Genomic DNA, 20127 nt, shown 5'->3' with positions numbered 1-20127 from the left:
ATAAATACACAGGTTGTTTTACAAGTGACCAGTATTTTTGACTTTGCAGTATCTCCTGGTGGAGATGCAGGTAGGTTACACTTGTAGATACATCTTAAGTGTTCACATGTCCAATTTTTATAAAAAATGGGTATGTGCCATTATCTGAAATATAAACTTGATATTGGTCATATTTCGAGATGCAGTGCACGTGCTGTGGAGGTGGGTTACTGTGACCGTTTTCACAAGACTGACAAACACAATGTGTTTGTATCTTTGGTATGGTATGTGCATTTTACTACTGTACCCTTTTTAAGGGGTACTCATCAGTTTTAAAGTGTAGGGGCATATAACAAATATCATCAATCCAACCTGTTTACTTACTGTTTCAATGCAATGCTTCATAATGTATTCTGCATCCCTTTTCTACCTGTTGTTATTGGATCTTGATAAAGAAAAGTGGAAATACAGTTTTTTAAAAGATTTTATTTTAAAGGCTTGCAGATTTAGAACAAAAAAACAAACAAAAAAAAACACATTAAGACCTGCTTTTAGGTCATGTTCATAATCACTGCTGTTGTCCTGATTGGGCCCAGTCTTGTCACATGCTGATACTGAGGAATTACAGATGAATTCAATAGACAGTTAAGACCAAAGGCTAGCTGGTCATCTTTAAACACCAAGGGGCTGTTTCCCAGCAGCTACTTCACCTTTATCAACATCACAGGAGCCCTGTTGCAACAACTTTTGCAAACCACACTGTTTCCCGAAACCTCTACCTACCCAAAAACATTCTTGAACTTCTACTTAAGTCCAAGAGTGGTCTGGGATGATTGGATTTGTGGGGGGTTACCATGAAATATTCTGCACTTTAATATAGTGGAGACCATTAAGTGATGCCTAAAAACCAAACTGTGATCTTCAGAATATCGAGGGGTTTGGGGAATCACACATGATAAACCAGAAGCAACTGCACCTCACTGGAAAGAATAATCTACTGTGTTATTGGGAAACAGACCCCTGGTCACACCGGCTTCTTGCATTGTTTTAGGCGGCTCTGTTTAACAAAACAAAAAAAACAACCAGTGGTCCTTCTTGCAGGATCTACGTCTAGGCACAAAAAAGATTATATGAGATAATTGAACAGCTTAATACAGTTAGTGTAAACATTAACGCTAAACATGTGTACGGACATCTCTGTCTAATGTGGCTGATGTTACTTTTTCAGTACAGTATTGCACCGGTACTCAACTCTGCCCCTCTCGATCTAATCCAGTCCAGGTTTTTTTTACTCCAAGCAGTTTCTAATGTAGTTAACTGAAACTGTTAAGAGGTCATTAACTAACGTAGGACCTGCTTGGAATAAAGACCAGGACTGGAATCAATTTCGAGGGCCAGAGTTGAGTACCACTGGTGTATTGTAATGTTTTCCCAAACTATTTGCTGTAAGCTGTTTCTATTTGGCATTCAGTTTTTTGTTTATTTATTTATTTATTTTTTGGACACCGGCAGTGTGTTAAAGCTGCTGACATAACTAGTCTGCTAAGGGTGAATTTCAGGCAGTCGGTACATTTGTGAGTAAATCCACAGTCCAGGCAAAGCAGTGATTAGAGCTTTGAGAACCTCTGTTGTGACCAAGCAAAATAATTAAATTATGGGAAGTGAAAACAATTTTTCCGGGTTTATTGAAATACTGATCAAAGTACCGTGAGGCAGGGTGCTGGATCAACAAGTAACACACAGTTTAATAAATACATAAATGCAAAGGATGAGCTATGAAAGTAGAAATGTAACCGATGTATTGAAAAGGAATATGTCATATTCTGTAAATTCTGTCTAAACGTTTTAGTTATAGTAGTTACACACAAAGCAGTTGCACCTATTCAAACCCTCTGTGTTAAACCAAATGGCAATCATTCAAAAATGTCATTCATACTACTGTAGGTATAGTTTATAAATGTTAATATTCTCATTTGGCTGAAAAACTGTACATTACAGAAGGTGTCAACAATAATTTTGACATTTAAAAAAATATTATGAAAATTTAAACAAACTATAAATAGTTTAAAACTTGTGTTAGCCAAAGGGGATTCTGTAAAAGGTAGTTAGTAACTCTTGCAGATTATTTTACCCCCCCCCCCCCTTCAGTGGGTTGGCTTAATTAAGTAGAGGATTGGCCCATTGGGGAAGGTGCTGTACCACAATGCAGCTTTGATCAATACTGTATACAGGTCATTTGCATTTAATGTGTCTTGCATGCTTAGGATTAAATGTAACGGTGGTAGCCTAACCAAACAGAAAGACATATTTCTGTGGGGGCACATTCTCTTCCGTAATTTTCATTATTATTTTTAATGTATTTATTTTAAATACCTAAAACTTACAACACTTCTCCTCACGTCAATTTGCAGAAACCTCTCATAGATGGCAAAGTTGGCACTGCCACTGGCTTTCTCAAGCCTGCCAATGTCTGGCCTTGGTTAGCTGTAGCTGTAAGTGCACTGGTATCCATTCCATGAAAAAGAAAAAATGTAGGACATTTAAGCCCATACTTTTTCCACAAGTGTCCCATACAACTGTGGTTTAAAACAGAGGAACACAGTTTAATGGTAGAAACAGTTTCTCAGACTGAAACAAGAAAACAACTAAAACCTCACACAATTGGCACCGGTAAACTAGCACTTAAACAAAAAAATTAAAGAAATAGGTCTGCGGTTCCACGTAAATGGAGTACAGAGTCAATCACAGTGCTCTATATTGGCCTCCCATTCTCAAATGCGTGTCGACCCAAAGCTTGGCACTTCCAGTAAGAAGCCCTATTGCCTCTCTGCAGTCGCCCCTAGTGATACCAGGAGAGGTACATTACAGCACAGGGACTATCACCCCCTGCTTACAGTCTTCTACTTAGCTGTGCAGTAGGCTATTTGAGCATTTGTCTCCAAGCAGTTTGTCAATGTCCCCTTGCTCAGTATGCTGTCAGTGTGCAGGTCAGTCTAGGAGGCTGGCCCTCCTATCGCTGCTCCTGTTCGTTTTGGTGCGGTTGGTCTTGAGGGCGCTCCTGCCCCCCAGCATTGTCTGCCCTCTGCTCCCCCTCTTCCCCTGCACCCTCTGTGGGGCCTCCGAGCTGCTCTTCTGGGAGAGGGTTGTAGTTGGGATCCTCCTCCGGGGCATCAAAAATAGCTTTCCTAAAATACCAAGAGCAAGTGCTACATTATACAGTTGCTTATTTCATTCATTAAACTGAAACTTGAAATTACAAGGGGGGCAGGATTACAGCAGAACTTTGCAGAGAACAAAAAGGTATACAGTAATTTATACATTTAAAATTCTACCTTCAATTGAAAACAGGTGTATGCGATAGTAAAGCAAGACATTACCCAATTACATTTTATAACTATAATATTTATAGCTTATATTCCTTATGTTTTGGGGATCTCTACAGGCAAATGTTTGATTTGTGTATAAATATTTTTATTTAAAAAGTTGAGCAAAACTAAAAGTGGTATTTTTGCTTTTGTTCTCAACATCATCACTGTCATTCCTTCAGAAGAGAGCTAATAGCCTGCTAGTCAACATCCAAGAGGAATTAGGCTAGAACTCCAGTCCACCTTGTAATGAATCTGTTTGGTTAATGCAGCCATAATAATTCTTCTTTAAACTGAAGCTGACTGACTCAGTTTTCAAAAACTCACAGGATGCCTGGGGTGACCAGCAGTTTCTTCCCTCCAGGCTGGTTTGGGAACACATCTTCTAAAAAGAAGTAAATGTGGCCAACTCCAATTCCTATAAAAACAGACACATTAAACCAACTGCAGTACAATATACTTCACTGCTTCCTGGCTTTCACAGCGAGGTCTATTTGAATGATCTTAACAGTAGGATCTAAATACTGCTGCCCTTTAACTCTATAATATTAGCACTCAATTGTGAATCTATTTAAAAATAAATGAATTTGGGTCAAATCAAGGAAGATGGCTATGACACCAATGGAGATTACTGGAGCAGTGTGGAGTAGTGGTTAGGGCTCTGGACTCTTGACCAGAGGGTTATGGGTTCAATCCCAGGTGGGGTACACTGCTGCTGTACCCTTGTGCAAGGTACTTTACCTAGATTGCTACAGTAAAAACCCAACTATATAAATGGGTAATTGTATGTAAAAATAATGTGTAAAAAATAATGTAATTGCATGTAAAATTAATGTGATATCTTGTAACAATTGTAAGTCGCCCTGGATAAGGGTGTCTGCTAAGAAATAAATAAATAATAATAATAATAATAATATTTATTTATATACATTACAATAATCATAAAGAAAGACTGACATACCCAGGAGGTCAATGACGATGGAGTTACCCAGCAGCAGGGAGAAGCCCATGAGCACCCAGGGCAGGAAGGGGGCCTGGAAGTTGAGCAGCCCAAAGAAGTTCATGCGCACGTAGGGGTTCCTGCGGCTCCACACGTACACCAGCATGATGGTGAAGGCCTGGCCCAGGAAGAACAGGCTTGCAAAGAGGCCGAACAGCTGAGGGAACAGAGTCAAGGACGGGCTAACCAGCAAGCACAGTTGCTTTGTATCATCTGAATTGCAACTTTTTTGTCTGCTTCTAAAAAGATAAAGAAATGAGGAAAATATATGTCTTGAACAGCTCGAGACCAATGTTAGCCCAGCCACTTAATTACTTATGCCTTCCGATGCCCTTCTTTATTCTCTAAAAGAAAATAACCAACACATTTACAGTTGTTGTTTTTTGGTTGCACAGTCCATGTAAACACCAAAACCTTGCCAAGGAATACTAAAGTGTGAGTATTTCACAACACATCACTCCCTCTGCTTCCCTTAACAAGAAGTTTCGAAACCTAAGGGTACAGATAACAATGTTTGTAAGATAGGACACTTTTTTAAATTAAAAGATTACGGGGAATTGAAAAACATTACTTTTCTATAATTATTCAAGACAAATGCAAGCATAAAAACGACAAGTGCAAGCATAAAAAAGTATTAGTAAAGTGAGGGGCAGATTTATTCTGGATTATGCTGTGCTCACTAAAATGTGTTGGTAAGCTCTCATTGGAGCTTGCTAGCACAGTGTCAGCACAAGAAATAAATAACACACAACACTGTGCACAATGATTGGTCCCAGAATGTAGAAACGCGTTCACTCAGAATGCCCAAAAACCAAGTTGAAGTGTACAACGTCTTTAAAGGATACTGTCATGAGGACTCCACCAAACAGGAACATGAAGACGAAGTCTGCTGTTCTGCCCCTGAACGAGCCTTCCTCCAGCATTCGGCAATATCGGTATCTACACAGGGTCGGTAATAAAGAAAAAATACAGCTACAAGTGCTGAGCTGCCAGCTGGAACAGCAAGCTACTGTATGCAAATCACTCTCATAATCAAATATAGACATGAAAATGCGATGTGCACAAGCTCGATCTAGAGCTACTGCTAAATAAAATGAAACATTATCCTCATAAATTATGCTTTTTTAGTGTTTAAGGAAAGGACAAACAGATAGATCGTGAACTACATTAAATTATAAACAAAACTACTTTGTTATGCCTTAAAGGACTAAACGATAATTAATAATTGAGCACAAGTAAAACGAATCTGTCTGGCAAAAGTCCAACATATTAATGTTTGTTTCATGCAAAAGTGTTTTAAAACTTGAATTAAGGACTGATCAAATAGCAATTGATTGAACAGTATGCAAGACAGCCTACCAGCTGTGTATGAGGAGGTTGGATAGGGCACAAAACTTAAAGGGGATCTTTTTGCTCTTTGCTTGATCAATCAGTCACTAATTAGATGGAAAATAATCTTTAAAAACACTTGCATGAAATAAAACATGAATGTATTGGACTTCATGCAAGGCAGAATAGATGACAGGTAATCATCTCAATTTCTTTCAATGTATGATTGAGGCCAAATAGATCAATAAAAACACTGTTGAAGAAATCGATTAACTGCCAAGAAAAAGGATACAGAAATATCATGTTGAACAGGAAGCTGAATCCCAGGGGACCAAAAAAAAGAAAGTTGGTGATCAGCCGCCATAGCTGTAAAAAGAACAGAGGGGAAGAAGTGTGTGGTCTGGACATAGAAGCCAAGAAGACACATGACACCATTTACAAGAAGAAAACTGAGCAGCGGCCTCTGCAACCTGCACCCTTTTCAGACTTACCTGGTATCTTTTAAAAATCAGATCAGGGTTGAAGTACAGCTGAAATGGAGTGATGAATTCTAGTTGCTAAAATTTGAAAAGACAAAAGTGATAATCAGATCACAAGCATGACATGCGGAGAACGCCACGTTTACATCAGCCAATAGGACTGAGCGGATAGCGATTTGAACTCAGTCCTGTTTGTTTAAATATTTAAATATGGAAAGCATTTGGCAGCTGCACGGGGCAGCCATTCGGTACAAGTATAAAACACAGTACAAATAATAGTGTTCGAATGCTTTAGAACCCTTGGCTACGCTGGTACAATGCAATGTGAAGCCAGATTTCGGATGGCATGAATTGACAATGTTTCTTTTTGTGCGAGCAAGCCCCCCTGTCAAACGATACAGTAGCTATTGTGTAGATTTACAATAACAAACTATTTATAATTCACGCAGAAGACTCGGTCACGTAAAGACACATTTAGTCATTAATTCGTCACTTTCAGGTACAAAGAAGTCACTGTACAAGCTGTGTTTAAAGAAAACTATTTTACAGGTAAGCATTACATCGCATGAATTATGTGTTTCTATTTTTTTTTTTCATTTAGGCCTATTACCTACAACAAAGTCTGCGGCTTTTAATTATGAATACCAAATAAAGTACTTAAATTAAAGCAGCCGCCGGGGTACAGAAATCCTAATACATTGTTAACATGCAGAACACGATATTTAGCAGATATGCGCAACGCTTTATTATTTTTTATTAGTCATATTTTCCCAATATCAAAATGTCACTGCCCCGTCCCCTCACTTTCTTACCACGGCGGCTGTGGTCAGCACGCAGGCCGTTGTGTACGCCCTGGTGACCGCGGGGATTTGAAGGTATTCCTGGGTGAAGCTCTGGGCCATGGTGTTTTCTTGATAATAATATTATTTTGGTCAGTTGCCTGCTGCGGTCCCTTTAAACGGGACAGACCCCAGTACAGTGCCATTCACAACCCGACAACTTTCAGTACTTCAACCAATCAGATAACAAACTAGAAACCAAAGGGCGGGTATTATAATGAACTGCAGTCAAGCGAGCCAATTGAAAAATAAACTCGGCTCTCAGATAGCCAATCGCGTGGACAAGAAAGACAAAATATTGTGGGCGTACAATTCTTTCTCTCTAAACCAATCATGTTAGGACCTAAGTGGTGAGTGCATTGATTGATAAAAGCTTTGACCATTCAGAGTAAAGAAAAAGGGTAGGGCCTGACCAGAGATGCAGGACCAAGCTGTAAAGAGCCTCCACGTGAAGGAAATGTCAGCCATACAAAAAGCGCCGTCGTGTTCAGCGGACCGATGGGAGTAGACCACATGAGAGCTGTGGTGTTTGGCCGGGTGAATCGTCAGTTATGCAAATAAATCATGAGGGATATTTACGTTTTGAATGTGGGGAGACCAGAAGTTTTATTTGAAATGTTTTTACCTTTATTAAAATACCAGCGTTATGAGTGAGGCGCCGTTTGTGTTGTTGTGGCCCTCCATGTCTGAGATACCATCAACATCACTATACTTTGTAACCGCCTTCCGATAAGTTGTTACTTCCACAGCTGTTTATCATCAACTCGCAAGATACTGTGTGGCATTTTTTTCAGAGTTTACGCTACTCTTCATTAAATTCATGTAATAATAATAATAATAATAATACTTATAATAATAATAAAATTAATAATAATAATAATAATAATAATAATAATGTAAAAACAAGCATAATGCACCTGTCAGTTTTATTAAGCTACCACCAAAAAACGAAGTAATGTAACATTACCAAACTGAGAAACATACAACTTGTGAGCGTTTAATGTGCCTTGTATTATAGTACTTCGTTTTTTGGTTGCAGATCATTGAAGACTGAAGTAAACACTTTTTAGAGTGTTTGTTGATTTCCGTACCAGTTGCTGTATCACCTTCCAAAGTCAACTCAACCCTGTGGGTTTTTGTTCCTTTCATAAAGTTATTTGACGATGTTCTTACTTTTCTTCTTGTAGTCCTAATAAACTGTCCTCCCCCTGTGCATCTTCAGTGTAGCTTGAATTGGACAATCGTTCTATATCACAACCCCCGTAGTACTGTGACTTCAGACCTCATAAAGGTAGCCTATATGTTGTCAGTAAATGAATTATAACCCAGGGCAATACTTTACTGAACATTTAGCAAACAAAACAAGCCAATAATAATAATACAAAATCACTGAAAATCCAAATTTGTACTGGGAAAAAAGGTTTTATTGTAACAAAAATATTGTACAAAATGTATACAGAAGTATCTATTTACATAGTAAATATGATGTTCTGGTTATAAAAGAAAATCAAGGGAAAACATACCGATGATTCAGTTACAACAAAGATACATTTCTATGGAGTATCTTTGGCCACAATACCAGTGAATGAATACTACTAATGCACAGTTACTGTGTTACTATGTGCTATGGGTCTATAGGAAACTACCAGTGCTGAAAAACAAAACAAAAACAAGCGACTGTACCCCAAATATATAAGTAATGATGATATCACACCATGGACCCTTTCACAAAGTGTTAACTCAGGAGTTACTCAAATAATGGTTTAAGTCTGTTTTGACAAATCTTTTAATTATCGAAACACGTTTTTTTTTTTAAAAAAAAAGATTAGTCTTTAAATAACACACGAGATAAATGAATTGTGAATAGGGGCCCATGCCTTATGTTACAAAAACAAAAACATTTTAGAAAATAACAGACCAGTGTCCAGCACTGATATACTGTACCACTAATAATAACCTCTAGAGGTCTGAGGACAGGGGATGGTTCCATGCTGCTCTCCCCTGCACCTGGACCTCAGAGAGCTCACCTGAGTAACAATGGGTTCTGCCATGCTTGCACATGTACTGGATCAGTCACAGGAACAAGAGAAACAGACAGTCACTCTGGAGAACCTTATTAAGGAGTTCAATCACAGCAAGAGCTGCACTTACTAAACAAGAAGAATTAGACCAATGTATAATACCATTGCTACACATATTATTTGTATGATTGTAGTATCATAGCAACTTCCTCGCCTCATGATGTTGAGTTGTACTGCGTAACTATACAAGCACTACATACAGTAGGCTTGTTTAAACCCTTTCCATTTCCCTGCAGTGACAGTGTTTACATAATTCAGATGCCATTCCAGACTCTAATAACAGTGAGGGATGCTTACAAGTAAACAACCACAGTGGACTGACCAAAAGCATTGCATTGCATTGCATTTAGGCCACACGATCCAGTTCATGTTTTAAAATGTTTGCTACATTTGAAGTCCTTTGACGCCATTTAAAGACATTTGAAGTACGGCTACATGCTTGGCTATTTGAATGCAGATCACTCCTGCGCCTGATGTTGTACAGATTAAATGTGAACCCTGTTTTATTTGCGTGCCATTAAACAATTCCATTTATTTTCAAGATCATTAACTTTAATGGTTGATAACAATGTACTGTATACTGCAATACAACAGCAGCTGTCTGTCCTTCATTGCTCAACTGTATGCTGTTTAATTTAGAGTTTCTTTAAAAGAGACCCTGCATACAAAGGAGGCAATGTTTTTAAGCATTTGCCTTGGTCACAGCCTTTCTTTTCTCCATCACTGCTAATAAGGTATGTTACCGTAAAGAAAGGAACACAGAAGCACTGTGTTTGCAGTTGCCATAAAAAAGTACAGTACTGTATTATAAAATAGATATGCCATTACTAAATCACATCTGATTGCTAGAAAATATCTGTAATAACTGCATGATTTTTTCCAAATGGGTTGGCAGTTGTACTGTAGAGTAGAATAGGCCCCTAGTTAATGGCAGCAAGCCTAAAGGTAATACTGCTGTATTATACAACACTCCAGGGGTTGAGGTCTGCCATGTTATATCTAGGACCTTCCAGTCTAATTGTGGGGTCAGAGTCCTGTTTTCAGGACTATGGTACCCAGACAGTTTGTAGCCCTCTGAGTTCAATGCAGTTTTGGTTCCTGAGAGATGAAGATGAGGACAGCAGAAATCTGAGGGCTACAATCAGGTATGACTGAAAGAGAACTTGTCCCTGAGTGAACAAAGAGGCTGGAAGAGTTAATGTCCAAGCTTCAAATGAAGTTTGGGGATATGTTTTAGATGTATGTCTGTGCCTTTCTTTCTTTTTTTTCTTTCCACAAAAATGTTGTGTTTATTTTTGCCTCAAAGATTTTAAGCAGTTTTACAGATTTAAAAAAAAAAGGATGAATGTTTTTTTTCCAAATGAATTAAGCACCTTGAGTTATAGGGTATTGTTATATCAGCTTCACCCTTTTTAGAAGTACCAGTAAGGGTAACTTATTGCCAGATGTAGCAGATGAAAAGCAGTCCTTGGGTGCTGGCCTGTCACAAATAAGATGGGTCTCAATCCAGTATTGACAATGCCCCCCCCCCCCCCCCCCCCCCCCCCCCAATGAAACAGGTCACTTTAGGTCATTTAGGGAAAGATTCAAAGACTAATACCAGTACCCATTTGTTATAAAATGTCAGTCTCTCAGGACATCTCTTGAGATGTTCTTATCAGTAGTTGTTAGGTGAGCCACGGCAACTGAAGAAATCCTGTCCAATCAGGCGAGGGTATCCCTCTAGTGCCTTCACAGCCACTGGGTCAAACTTCCAGTACTGGCTGCCCTGAAGAAAGTGGGCATACCCTGTAGAGAAACAAAGGGTAATACTTTGAAACCAGTTGATAAGAACTTATCAGTGTGAAGGCACTAGCCAAAACATCTGTCTTCTGGACTTAGTTGACTCTTAACCAACATAAATGTGGTTTCTTGCTACTGAAAGCAAGCTTTTCACCATTCAGAAGCAAAATTCAAACTGGCAATGTTACAGAACTAGCAAGAAACAATTGAAGCTCTTAAATGAACCTGTGACCCTTAGAGATTTATTTGACGCTTTTAACACCAGTGGTTTGTTTTCTTTTCAGAACAACAGGTGTTAATTTAGCATGGTGGTAAATGTTTTGTGAATATGGGCCATGGTATTAACTGTGAAGCTAGATAAATGGAGGAGGGTGAAACTGAAGCTGGGAGAGAGATGTTTACCATAGCTGTCCTGGAAGGCTGCGTCGATATCCATGGGGATTCCCCTCCAGTCCAGGATGCTGCGTGGGTACACCTCGTCCACACGCTCTACGGCAGGATTGAAGCGCCAGTAGCTGCCGCTCTTGAATAAGTAAATCTTCTTGTTCTTCTCGGGGCCCCACATCAGAGCTGCCTGGATATCGGAGACCGGCAGCCCCAGGCTTTGCAACGAGTTAGGCCCTGAAACCTGCCTTTCCCCATCGTAGATCCAGTAGCTATGACCTGAGGGCAAACAAGCAACAAGAGTTAACACATGAGAACCACCCCCTTCTAAGTCTCCACTTCATTTCCAACTGTGTCCTCTGGTCCTCGTTTCTGTGCTGCCCTAAAGTATTAGCTAGGGTTGTCAAAGATTTCAAGACTACAATCAAGACTACCCCAATTCTGTGCTCCAGGCCAAATCAATTCAGTTCCCTTGACCTAATTACATATTTAAAAACTTGCTTCTAAATCTTTTTATTTTTATAAATCACACTCTTTTTGATGACCTTGGCCTCTATGCGGATGTAACAGCAAATGCTAATTTGAAAATCTGAACCTGCTGGAGGGTCCCAGACAGACTTAGAGGCTGGGAATGACAGTGTCAGGTCCAGGCATGCCTATCACTAATGAAGTGCAGCTGGCTGTCAGGGTCAGGGGAGCCCCACAGCCATTCACTGTACCTGCCCAGACAGCAGACACTTATCAGCGTGCACTGGAGAATTCAGAAAGCCACACACAGGTACAGTTTATTCCAGCTGAACAAAGCATGCACATCTCAATGGTGTGAATGCTACCAAGTTAAAAATTGGATTTTTTTTTATTTTTAACAATATGAGTTCCTACGCACTTTTAAATCTATATGCAGTTCCAATATGAGTCATGTGATATTCCATTTGAATGCATTACTTTCAAGTGTTACCTTCAAATAAAATGGTATATTTAAATATAAGGCATTTGTCTTTGAACCGTATGCTTGGTGGTTCACGTCCAGCCCTTGCCTTTTCATTCAGTTCAATGGGTGAGATGCCAAATTGCCAAACTCATTTCAAAGTATAACAGTAAACATTAAAATAGAATAGAACTGTCATACAGTATTGTACATACATGAATGACAAAATATTTCTGTAGGTTTGCATTGTAAGTTTAATTGGCCAAATTACCAAAGGCTATGTAATAGATTGTGCTCTAAAACTGAAGGAAAGTCATACTGGAAGTGTATTGAAAGAAGAAGTTCTATCTGCTAGTTACTAATTTAAAACTGCTCAACCCTGCCCTGGTATCACTTTACCTTGATCTGTTTTCCCCAGTGTACATGGCATACTTCACTTGTCCAGAAGAGGGCGACAAGCTCAGTTATTAAGCAGCACTGTGTTACTGAGGAGAATGTGTTTCAGTGCAGTTGTTGATGCCCGTGTTATTCTTTGGTTAAAGGTCAAGTGCAGTGTCAATGTTAGATCTGTCAACCCTGTATTCTTATATAAGTGATGAGAAACAAATGCTACCATTTAACCCCTTAACCCCCAATCAGTTCTGCCATGGTTGTCTGTCCTGATTTAAACAATAACATTGCCATGTCATCAATCTGCAAGGCTTCCTGCACCCAATGCAACTTTCAGATTAAAGAGGTTATGCATTAGTTACAGTGGCCAGTGTAGAGTTCTGTATTGGAACCAGATGACAGTGATCCTGGTGCAGAGGGGCACACTGAATGTATCAGATATAGAACTTCAACTCGAACAGCGTGAAGGAAGCTCCATACACTGCATGGATTTCACTTAGCATGCTTCCCCTCTAGCAGGAGAAGCTGGTACCAGAACCGATCCACAGTCTGCAAGCGAGTCAAACAGAGGCACATGTTTTATCCCCCAAATAATAATAATAATAATAATAATAATAATAATAATAATAATAATAATAATAATAATAATAATAATAATAATAATCGCAGACCATTTTAAAATGAAATGGCCTTCTCCACAGCTATGGCCAAACGTTTTGCATAGACCCTATAGAATTAACTAATTTTGCTTCATGTTGAAAGACAGGCAACACGTATGACAATAAACCATGGGAAACTGTGGAACAGTACTGTACACTCAATGCATAGCACAAGAATGGGAACATTAGTATGTCAATTTACAATGTTAAAAGTTTAACAGGTGAAGTGTTCTGATCCGATCCTGCTGGACTCTTTCTCAAAGTTACTGCATATGGAAAAACAGGAACTGAGTTTTCAGGTTGTAAAGTTCTCAAATCCCTTGTAGCAAATAAACTGACTAAAAGGGCTCAGTCTAGCTGAAAAATGGGTTCTTAATAAGGCCACCCTGGGTGAGAAGGCCTGGCACAGAGCGCAAACAGTAGGGGTTTAGAAGTGTAAAGCCTGGTTAAAAGCTGTACAATTCCCCTCCCTGTTTTTCTAATGAAAGTAAATAAGCACATATGCCACTTTAACACCCTAAACCAACCTACTATGCGTACAATTTCAAAGAAAATCACTGGCAAGGAAATTACAGTGAATCGCTGGAAGATCGACAGGTGATGTTTTGACAAAGAAGTAGAAAAACTAAATGTTTAAGAAAGTAACAAAGCCTTGGCACGCCTCCGGTTTCTTTAAGAAATAAACCAATAAGTCCTATTGTCCTGTGTGGTTTGCAGTGTTCATATAAACATAAGCAAGGTTTGTTGAAAGCTTCCCTCACTCAACAGTACCACATTTCTTAAGTGAAACAACCAGCCTGATCTTGTTCTCCTAAGACAACCTTAAACCCACTGCAAGCTCACTCCTCCTCCTCCTCCTCGCCCACCTTGAAAGAACCAGATATTCCCAGACCCGTCTTCAAAGGCAGCGTCGATGTGCTCTGGAATGCCCCTCCAGTGACGCGATGCCAGCGCAGGGTAGCCCTCCTGCAGCCGCCCGTTCCTGATGCGCCACACGTAGCGCGACCTGAAGAAGAAGAGCTCGCCCCGGATCATCGACACTGCGTCAAAGTTAGTCTCACAGGCGTCCGGCTGCAGAGAGGGCAAAAGAGCACTCTCCATATTAATGAGTTGGGTGGCAGTTTCATTAGTATTTTTATATATATATATATATATATATATATATATATATATATATATATATATATATATATATATACTGTATATATATTTTTGGAATGCAAAATTATGCCCAATCTCCAATATTAGGGGCATGCTTTCAAAGCCTTTACTCCTGTCTTTAATTAACAGCTAAGAAAGGTAAGTTACCTTTCTTATCTTAGTCACTTTCTTATCTTAGTCACTTTCCAAAAGAATGTGAGTTAATTAAATGCTTACAAACCATGCCCCTTGGGGCCAGATTTAATTAACTTTTAGCTGAGAAAAAAACATTTTAGGAAAATTGATAACAAACAAAAACATGCCTGACATCCTAATTGAATTAAGATAATAATAAGTGTAGGAACTAAAGTGTATTTTATAGAGATTATATAATGAAATACAGTCAAGGAAATAGCCACACAGCTATTTTTTCTCAGCTACAGTAAATCTCATTGGGCTTGTACAATTGACTGTGCTGATCTCCTCATTAGCTGAAGTAATAGGACTAAGCTGCTATCTCTGCTATCAACTGTTTCAAATCCTATATAGATTATATCTGAATTGTTTGTAAACTGCGTAAGAACTCATTGCCAGAAGCTGAAAGGGGACTCAATTTAATTGTACTGATCTACTGATTACCTGGTTGAAGTGTCGAGTGGGAGTGTCAGTACTCACTGCTAGGATTATCTCATTGGTCTCAGTGGTGGTTTGGGGCGGGGCCGGGTGGGGAGGCAGGCCGTATAGGTATTGGATCCCACGCTTGTCGTCCTCGCTCAGCATCAGCGGGTATGAGAAGCTGTAGAAGGGTGACATCACTGCGCCCGGCTCCAGGGAATGCTGCAGCCCCAGAACGTGGCCAAACTCGTGAGCCGCCACCTGAAGGAGGTCTGTACCTGGCACAGGAGAGAAGAAGAAGAGGTCAGTTTCACAGATCCAAAGCATTGCTCAGCAGCCCCAGACCAGGAGCTCCAGGGGCACTGTGTATTCCTGACAGGAACGGTACCAGTCACACCACATACCACATATATCTTTATAATATGTAGTAAGTTTCAAAATTAAAATATAGTTGGTGATCAAGGAATATTGTTTTGTTCAAAACCACCTACCTGGGCCCTAAGTGCCTTCCATTCTTTTACCATTAAAAGTCGGTCAGATTTCATCCAGTTCAAGATGAAAGTTAGCATTGGATTGCTTCTGGACACACTTGGGGTTTCTCTGCCACTTTCCCATGCTGTGTCATCATCTGTAATGGATTAGCCACGATTTCTGGTAACCTCCCTTTCTAGGCACCATAATGACCTGTCCTATTACAGAAGGCTCCCCCGCCCTGCACTTACCCATGTTGTTCCCAACTGTCCAGGTCTCGTCATAGTCGAAGTGGACGTCTCCTTCCCTATGCGTCCTGGGGAAGAAGGCGTGGGCCAGAATCCCACCAGGGCCATCAAAGGGGAGGTTGTCTCCATGCCAGTACCTGACAAGACAGAAGGGTTGACTCAAAGGAACGTCCCAACAGTTCTGTATTATTCTAAACTCTTTTGGGTCTATTTAACAGTGACAGATCCATATTAATCCTATACATTTTGTATGTGTTTATTGACCACCTTCTGAAAGAACTTTACATTATGGTGGATTTAGATCCACTGTTGTTAAATACAACTTGCAACGCTGGTGTTGAGGTATTCATGCTGAATCGTGGCATCTGTCATACATTTTTAAACCTGGTATATTCTTAGTGCTGCTACAGTAATTTGTTCAAAGGCTTTAGTAATTAGAGGGAGTTGTGATGTGAGTTTCGCCACAGTCGTTACAGAAACGAGTTATAAACCACAGTGCATGAGGCACGTATGATCAGATGCTGTTCCCAGTTGTTTTTAAGCTGTTTCAGTCAATGATGCATTACACGGCTTCACAAATTACAGTTTCTCTGAAAGCGTTTGGCTGCTTTTATCACAGAAAGCTCTCCAGGTGAAATTGACCATGCAGTCTCACCAAGAGCAGGCACAGGTCCAGGGGATCAGCTGAAAAACAGTGGTGGTCGTGTAAGTGACCTGCTATGAAACAGCAGTGCTGGGCAATGCATACTTTGCAGCAGTGAGTTTCTCCTTATCCACTTCTGACTCTGTTATCAACATCCTGCAGGCATGCAAGAACACGTGCGGCAGTCTTTGTCCATTTGCTGACAAAGGCAAAGGCAGCCAAACTATGTTAACGTGGAGCGGGTGGAAAGGTATTTCAGAGAAAAAAAAAACTAATAAGAAAAACACTGCTGTTTGTCGGTTTTCAGCTTGCCAGTAGTCTAGAGACATCTTCATAAAACCACACAGAAAGCTGGGCACTCTTCAGGGAGTAGGTACCAAGTGACTGAGGGATCGTAATTTGTGCATTAACTATGCATACCAATGTTTTTTGTTCCTCCCATATAAAAAATGAATTCACAAAGGATTTAGGAAAATAAGTCACACTGTAGTGGAAAATACTGAAGTCCATCATACTGCATTCAGATATGACTGTTTGGTGATTGAAAGTTGCTGCAGCCTTTTCATATACTGTACAGGGGTGAGGGCGACTGTAAGGATCTAAATAGTATTAAACCTGTTACCTCTAACGATAGAGGCGGGTTTGGATATTGAGAATGCTGACCACTGGGGAGTGCTAAGGGGGACAGAATGCCAATTATTTCCAGTTGGCAAATGAGAAATGTACAGCAAACTAGTACAGCAAGCATTGGATGACAAGAGGGTTTTTTTCAGGCTAAAGTGACAACAAGAAAATCGTAGTAGGTAATTGTGACAGGGTAGCATCACAGCCCAGGCTGGTTACCAGCAGGAATTAGACCCTGAGACAGAAAGCTGCAGTTTTAAAGTGCTGTTAAAGAAACAAAAAATTAAAATAAAAATGGAACAAACAAACAGGGCCAAAATAAAGATTGAAACAAAACAATACTAACCACAAACACTAATGCCAGGCTGGGCATTCGCCTTCACTGACCAACACACAATACAGCGCGCACGGTATGCTCGCACGCACGCACACATGCACATAAGCCAGCTCCAGGAGGTGGGTTATATTGTTTTTTTGCAATTTTATATGGTAATTTAGTGCAGAATTTGGGCTGAACTACTAGAAGGCAACAGATACAGTACAGTCCTTAATGCACATCTGTTTAAGGATTTTTTAATTTTCCAGTTTGCTGGGTGCTGGGTTTGCTTCCCATTTACAGAACCTTGTTCACTTCCAGACCTGGAGTAACAAGGAGTGGTTCTCCTCTTGAAACCGGCTTGCCACTATCTCTAGCACTGCATTTTATTCATGCCGATCCTTATCTTTTTTATCAAATAGCACAGAAAACAACTTCTATAATAAAAATCGTTGATTGTTTGGAACATTTTATGCAGTTTTAGCATTAAATATTTTCTCGCAGTTATCACATTTTATTTCTGTGTTATCATATGTTACTTGGTACTTTCTGTAAAAGGCGCTATAAAGACAGCGGCACCATAATTCAAATTGAACTGAATTGTGAAACTGAATGTGAGCCAACAAAGCAGGCTCCTTTACTACTTGCAGCTGTTAGAGGTTATAGACACCTCCAAGCTCTGTAAAGGGATCACATTCCTTAGATATTTATTTTAAGAAAGTTGTTACTTTTTTATACTATATTGGGTACTTAAACTTTAATTTAACAACATGGTTTATTGCATTGGGTGAATGTTTATGACTCAAGTCAACCGTGTCTTGACCAAAACCATTAAACCCTTGAACTCCTCAGGTGTAGCTTTATTTGCGTCTAAAACCGCCAACCACAAGCTGGAAATACCTCCGCTAGGAACCCCTGGGATCTGTTCATGTGTGCTGGCTGGACCAGGACCAGGGTGTGTCTTTATTGATGGCTGGCAATCACCGTTTCATAAAGGGAAACCAAGCCCCTCTGGACTGGTGATAACGTTCACAGCTGATTGTTAAGGGTGCATTTTTATTTGCTAGATTGCATACACACTATATTTAAACAGCTTTGAAAGCTCTGCACTTACTGTATAATAAGCAGATAAGACGGTTTTTGCAGGTTTTTTTTTTTAAAGTCAAGGAACTATATTTGGCTTAGAGTTATCTTATGAAGTTAAAACTTCAAAGCATTACATTTCTGATCCAGGACAGATTATACAGCAGCACTCCTGTAAAAATATCTGTACCATGGAACTACAATGGATGGATGTATTGTTTCTACCTTTGGGATTCCATTGCTACTGCATGTCAAAATATACAAATGTAACCAGTGTCTACCAATGGCTAATATCATAAGTTCTCTTGTGTTACCATCACCTCTTACCAAAGAACCATTGCCACTGTTCTGTATGGACACGGACGGTCATGTCAGATGGTTCAGCTCCTGTTTCATTTACAGTATTCTCCCTGCTAAGTAAAATCTAATTCCCACATGGCATCCTTCTAACCCTGCTTGGTTTTATTTTTATTTACCTTGTGAAATCGATGATAATGTCCGCCCTTCCTTCGCTAATTTCTGTGAAAGTCAGAGGCGTGACATCACTCCAAACCTTCAGGGCCTCCGTGAGAATCTGCTGCACCTTCGCTTTGCTCATCTGCCATGGAAAACGCATGATCCTAAAAAACAGAACACAGTGTGCATCTAGTGCCTGCCGAATAGGAGGTGAGAGGTAATGGGAGGTAAGAACTTTGTCCACAGCAGCACATAAAGTACATTGACACTCGGCAGGACATCCCATGCAAATACAATAGAATCGAGAAACAGACATTTCATTTTAATATGTTAGCATGGATATTGTAGGTGTAACTGATTACCAGTATCATACCAAATATATTACCACTGCTGTACCATTCTATCAATGGCAGCCTTGTATCGTTGTAGCTGTCTCTGTGTTACCATTGCCCAGCAGCGCAACGTACGCTGCCATTGTCAAGATCATTGGTTTTAACGTGTTATCCATTTCCTATTACAGACTGACAGGTGTCAAAACCCTTCAGACAAGAACAGTGTTTTGCCATTATGATACAGAGATGGGGAAGCAACACATCAAGCAAGTGTCTCTATACAGAATGGCAAGACATGGCTTCGTTTTCAGGTTATCACTGGTCCTAATACAGACATCCTGTCTTGGTTTGATTTGAGTCATTTACACACTTTTCGTACCATGAAAACAGAGAAGAATACCATTGCATAGCAGTGAAGGATTCTTCAGGCTTTACTATGAGCTTAGAGTACACAGGACCTGTATGATTTGACAGATAAGATCATGGTAGCCTGAAATGACTTAAACAGTTATCCACTGGGATTCACTCAAGAACTTGTTCTAAGGAATGCCATACCAAAATATTGCTGAAAATGTAAATGTGATATATTTGATTTGCACATGTATGTGCAGGAGTCATATATGGTACTAACTTATGGGGTCTTGTTTAATGTATAAATTATTCAATACTATAGTAATGGTGCTATTCGAAAACCTGTTTTGCCGGAGGGCAGGCTCCAAAACACGTCTGTTGAATTGCTTCACGAGGTCAAGGCTTTTTCAACTACAGTGGCAATAATAATCCGCTGTTGTGAAACCCAGGTGTACCCGCTGTTTAGTTGAGGAGCTGTTGCTTTTTCAGCAGGAACTAATCCCTCTGCCACCCAGTTAGACAGGCAGGTTACAGCAGAGAAACACTGAGACTCTCCGGGATTAAATTCAATAAGGATCAAGCACACTGAATTGAACAGCTTTAACTGATATAATACTATAATAGAACCTTTAC

The 20127-nt window shown here is 39.8% G+C and overlaps 1 protein-coding gene across 1 annotated transcript in view; it reads right to left on the bottom strand.

Moving 5' to 3' along the window:
- Positions 1–445: 445 nt before the first annotated feature.
- The window catches only part of LOC117428057 (stromelysin-3-like), a 31764-nt gene continuing 12082 nt past the window's right edge, over positions 446–20127 (bottom strand). The window contains exons 3-15 of the mRNA XM_058995630.1: positions 18832–18975; positions 15693–15826; positions 15031–15248; positions 14082–14286; positions 11257–11517; positions 10733–10860; positions 6965–7072; positions 6165–6230; positions 5966–6039; positions 5190–5283; positions 4306–4501; positions 3672–3762; positions 446–3164 (exon numbers count right to left, since the gene is read on the bottom strand). Coding sequence (XP_058851613.1) covers positions 2990–3164; positions 3672–3762; positions 4306–4501; positions 5190–5283; positions 5966–6039; positions 6165–6230; positions 6965–7072; positions 10733–10860; positions 11257–11517; positions 14082–14286; positions 15031–15248; positions 15693–15826; positions 18832–18975 — 1894 coding nt within the window. The 3' untranslated portion in view covers positions 446–2989. The remainder of the gene's footprint in view (positions 3165–3671; positions 3763–4305; positions 4502–5189; positions 5284–5965; positions 6040–6164; positions 6231–6964; positions 7073–10732; positions 10861–11256; positions 11518–14081; positions 14287–15030; positions 15249–15692; positions 15827–18831; positions 18976–20127) is intronic.

The sequence above is a fragment of the Acipenser ruthenus genome, chromosome 21, assembly GCF_902713425.1.
Source record: "Acipenser ruthenus chromosome 21, fAciRut3.2 maternal haplotype, whole genome shotgun sequence".
Classification (NCBI taxonomy): domain Eukaryota; kingdom Metazoa; phylum Chordata; class Actinopteri; order Acipenseriformes; family Acipenseridae; genus Acipenser; species Acipenser ruthenus.
Note: the sequence above shows the minus strand (reverse complement) of the source record. Positions and strands in the feature narration are given on the sequence as shown.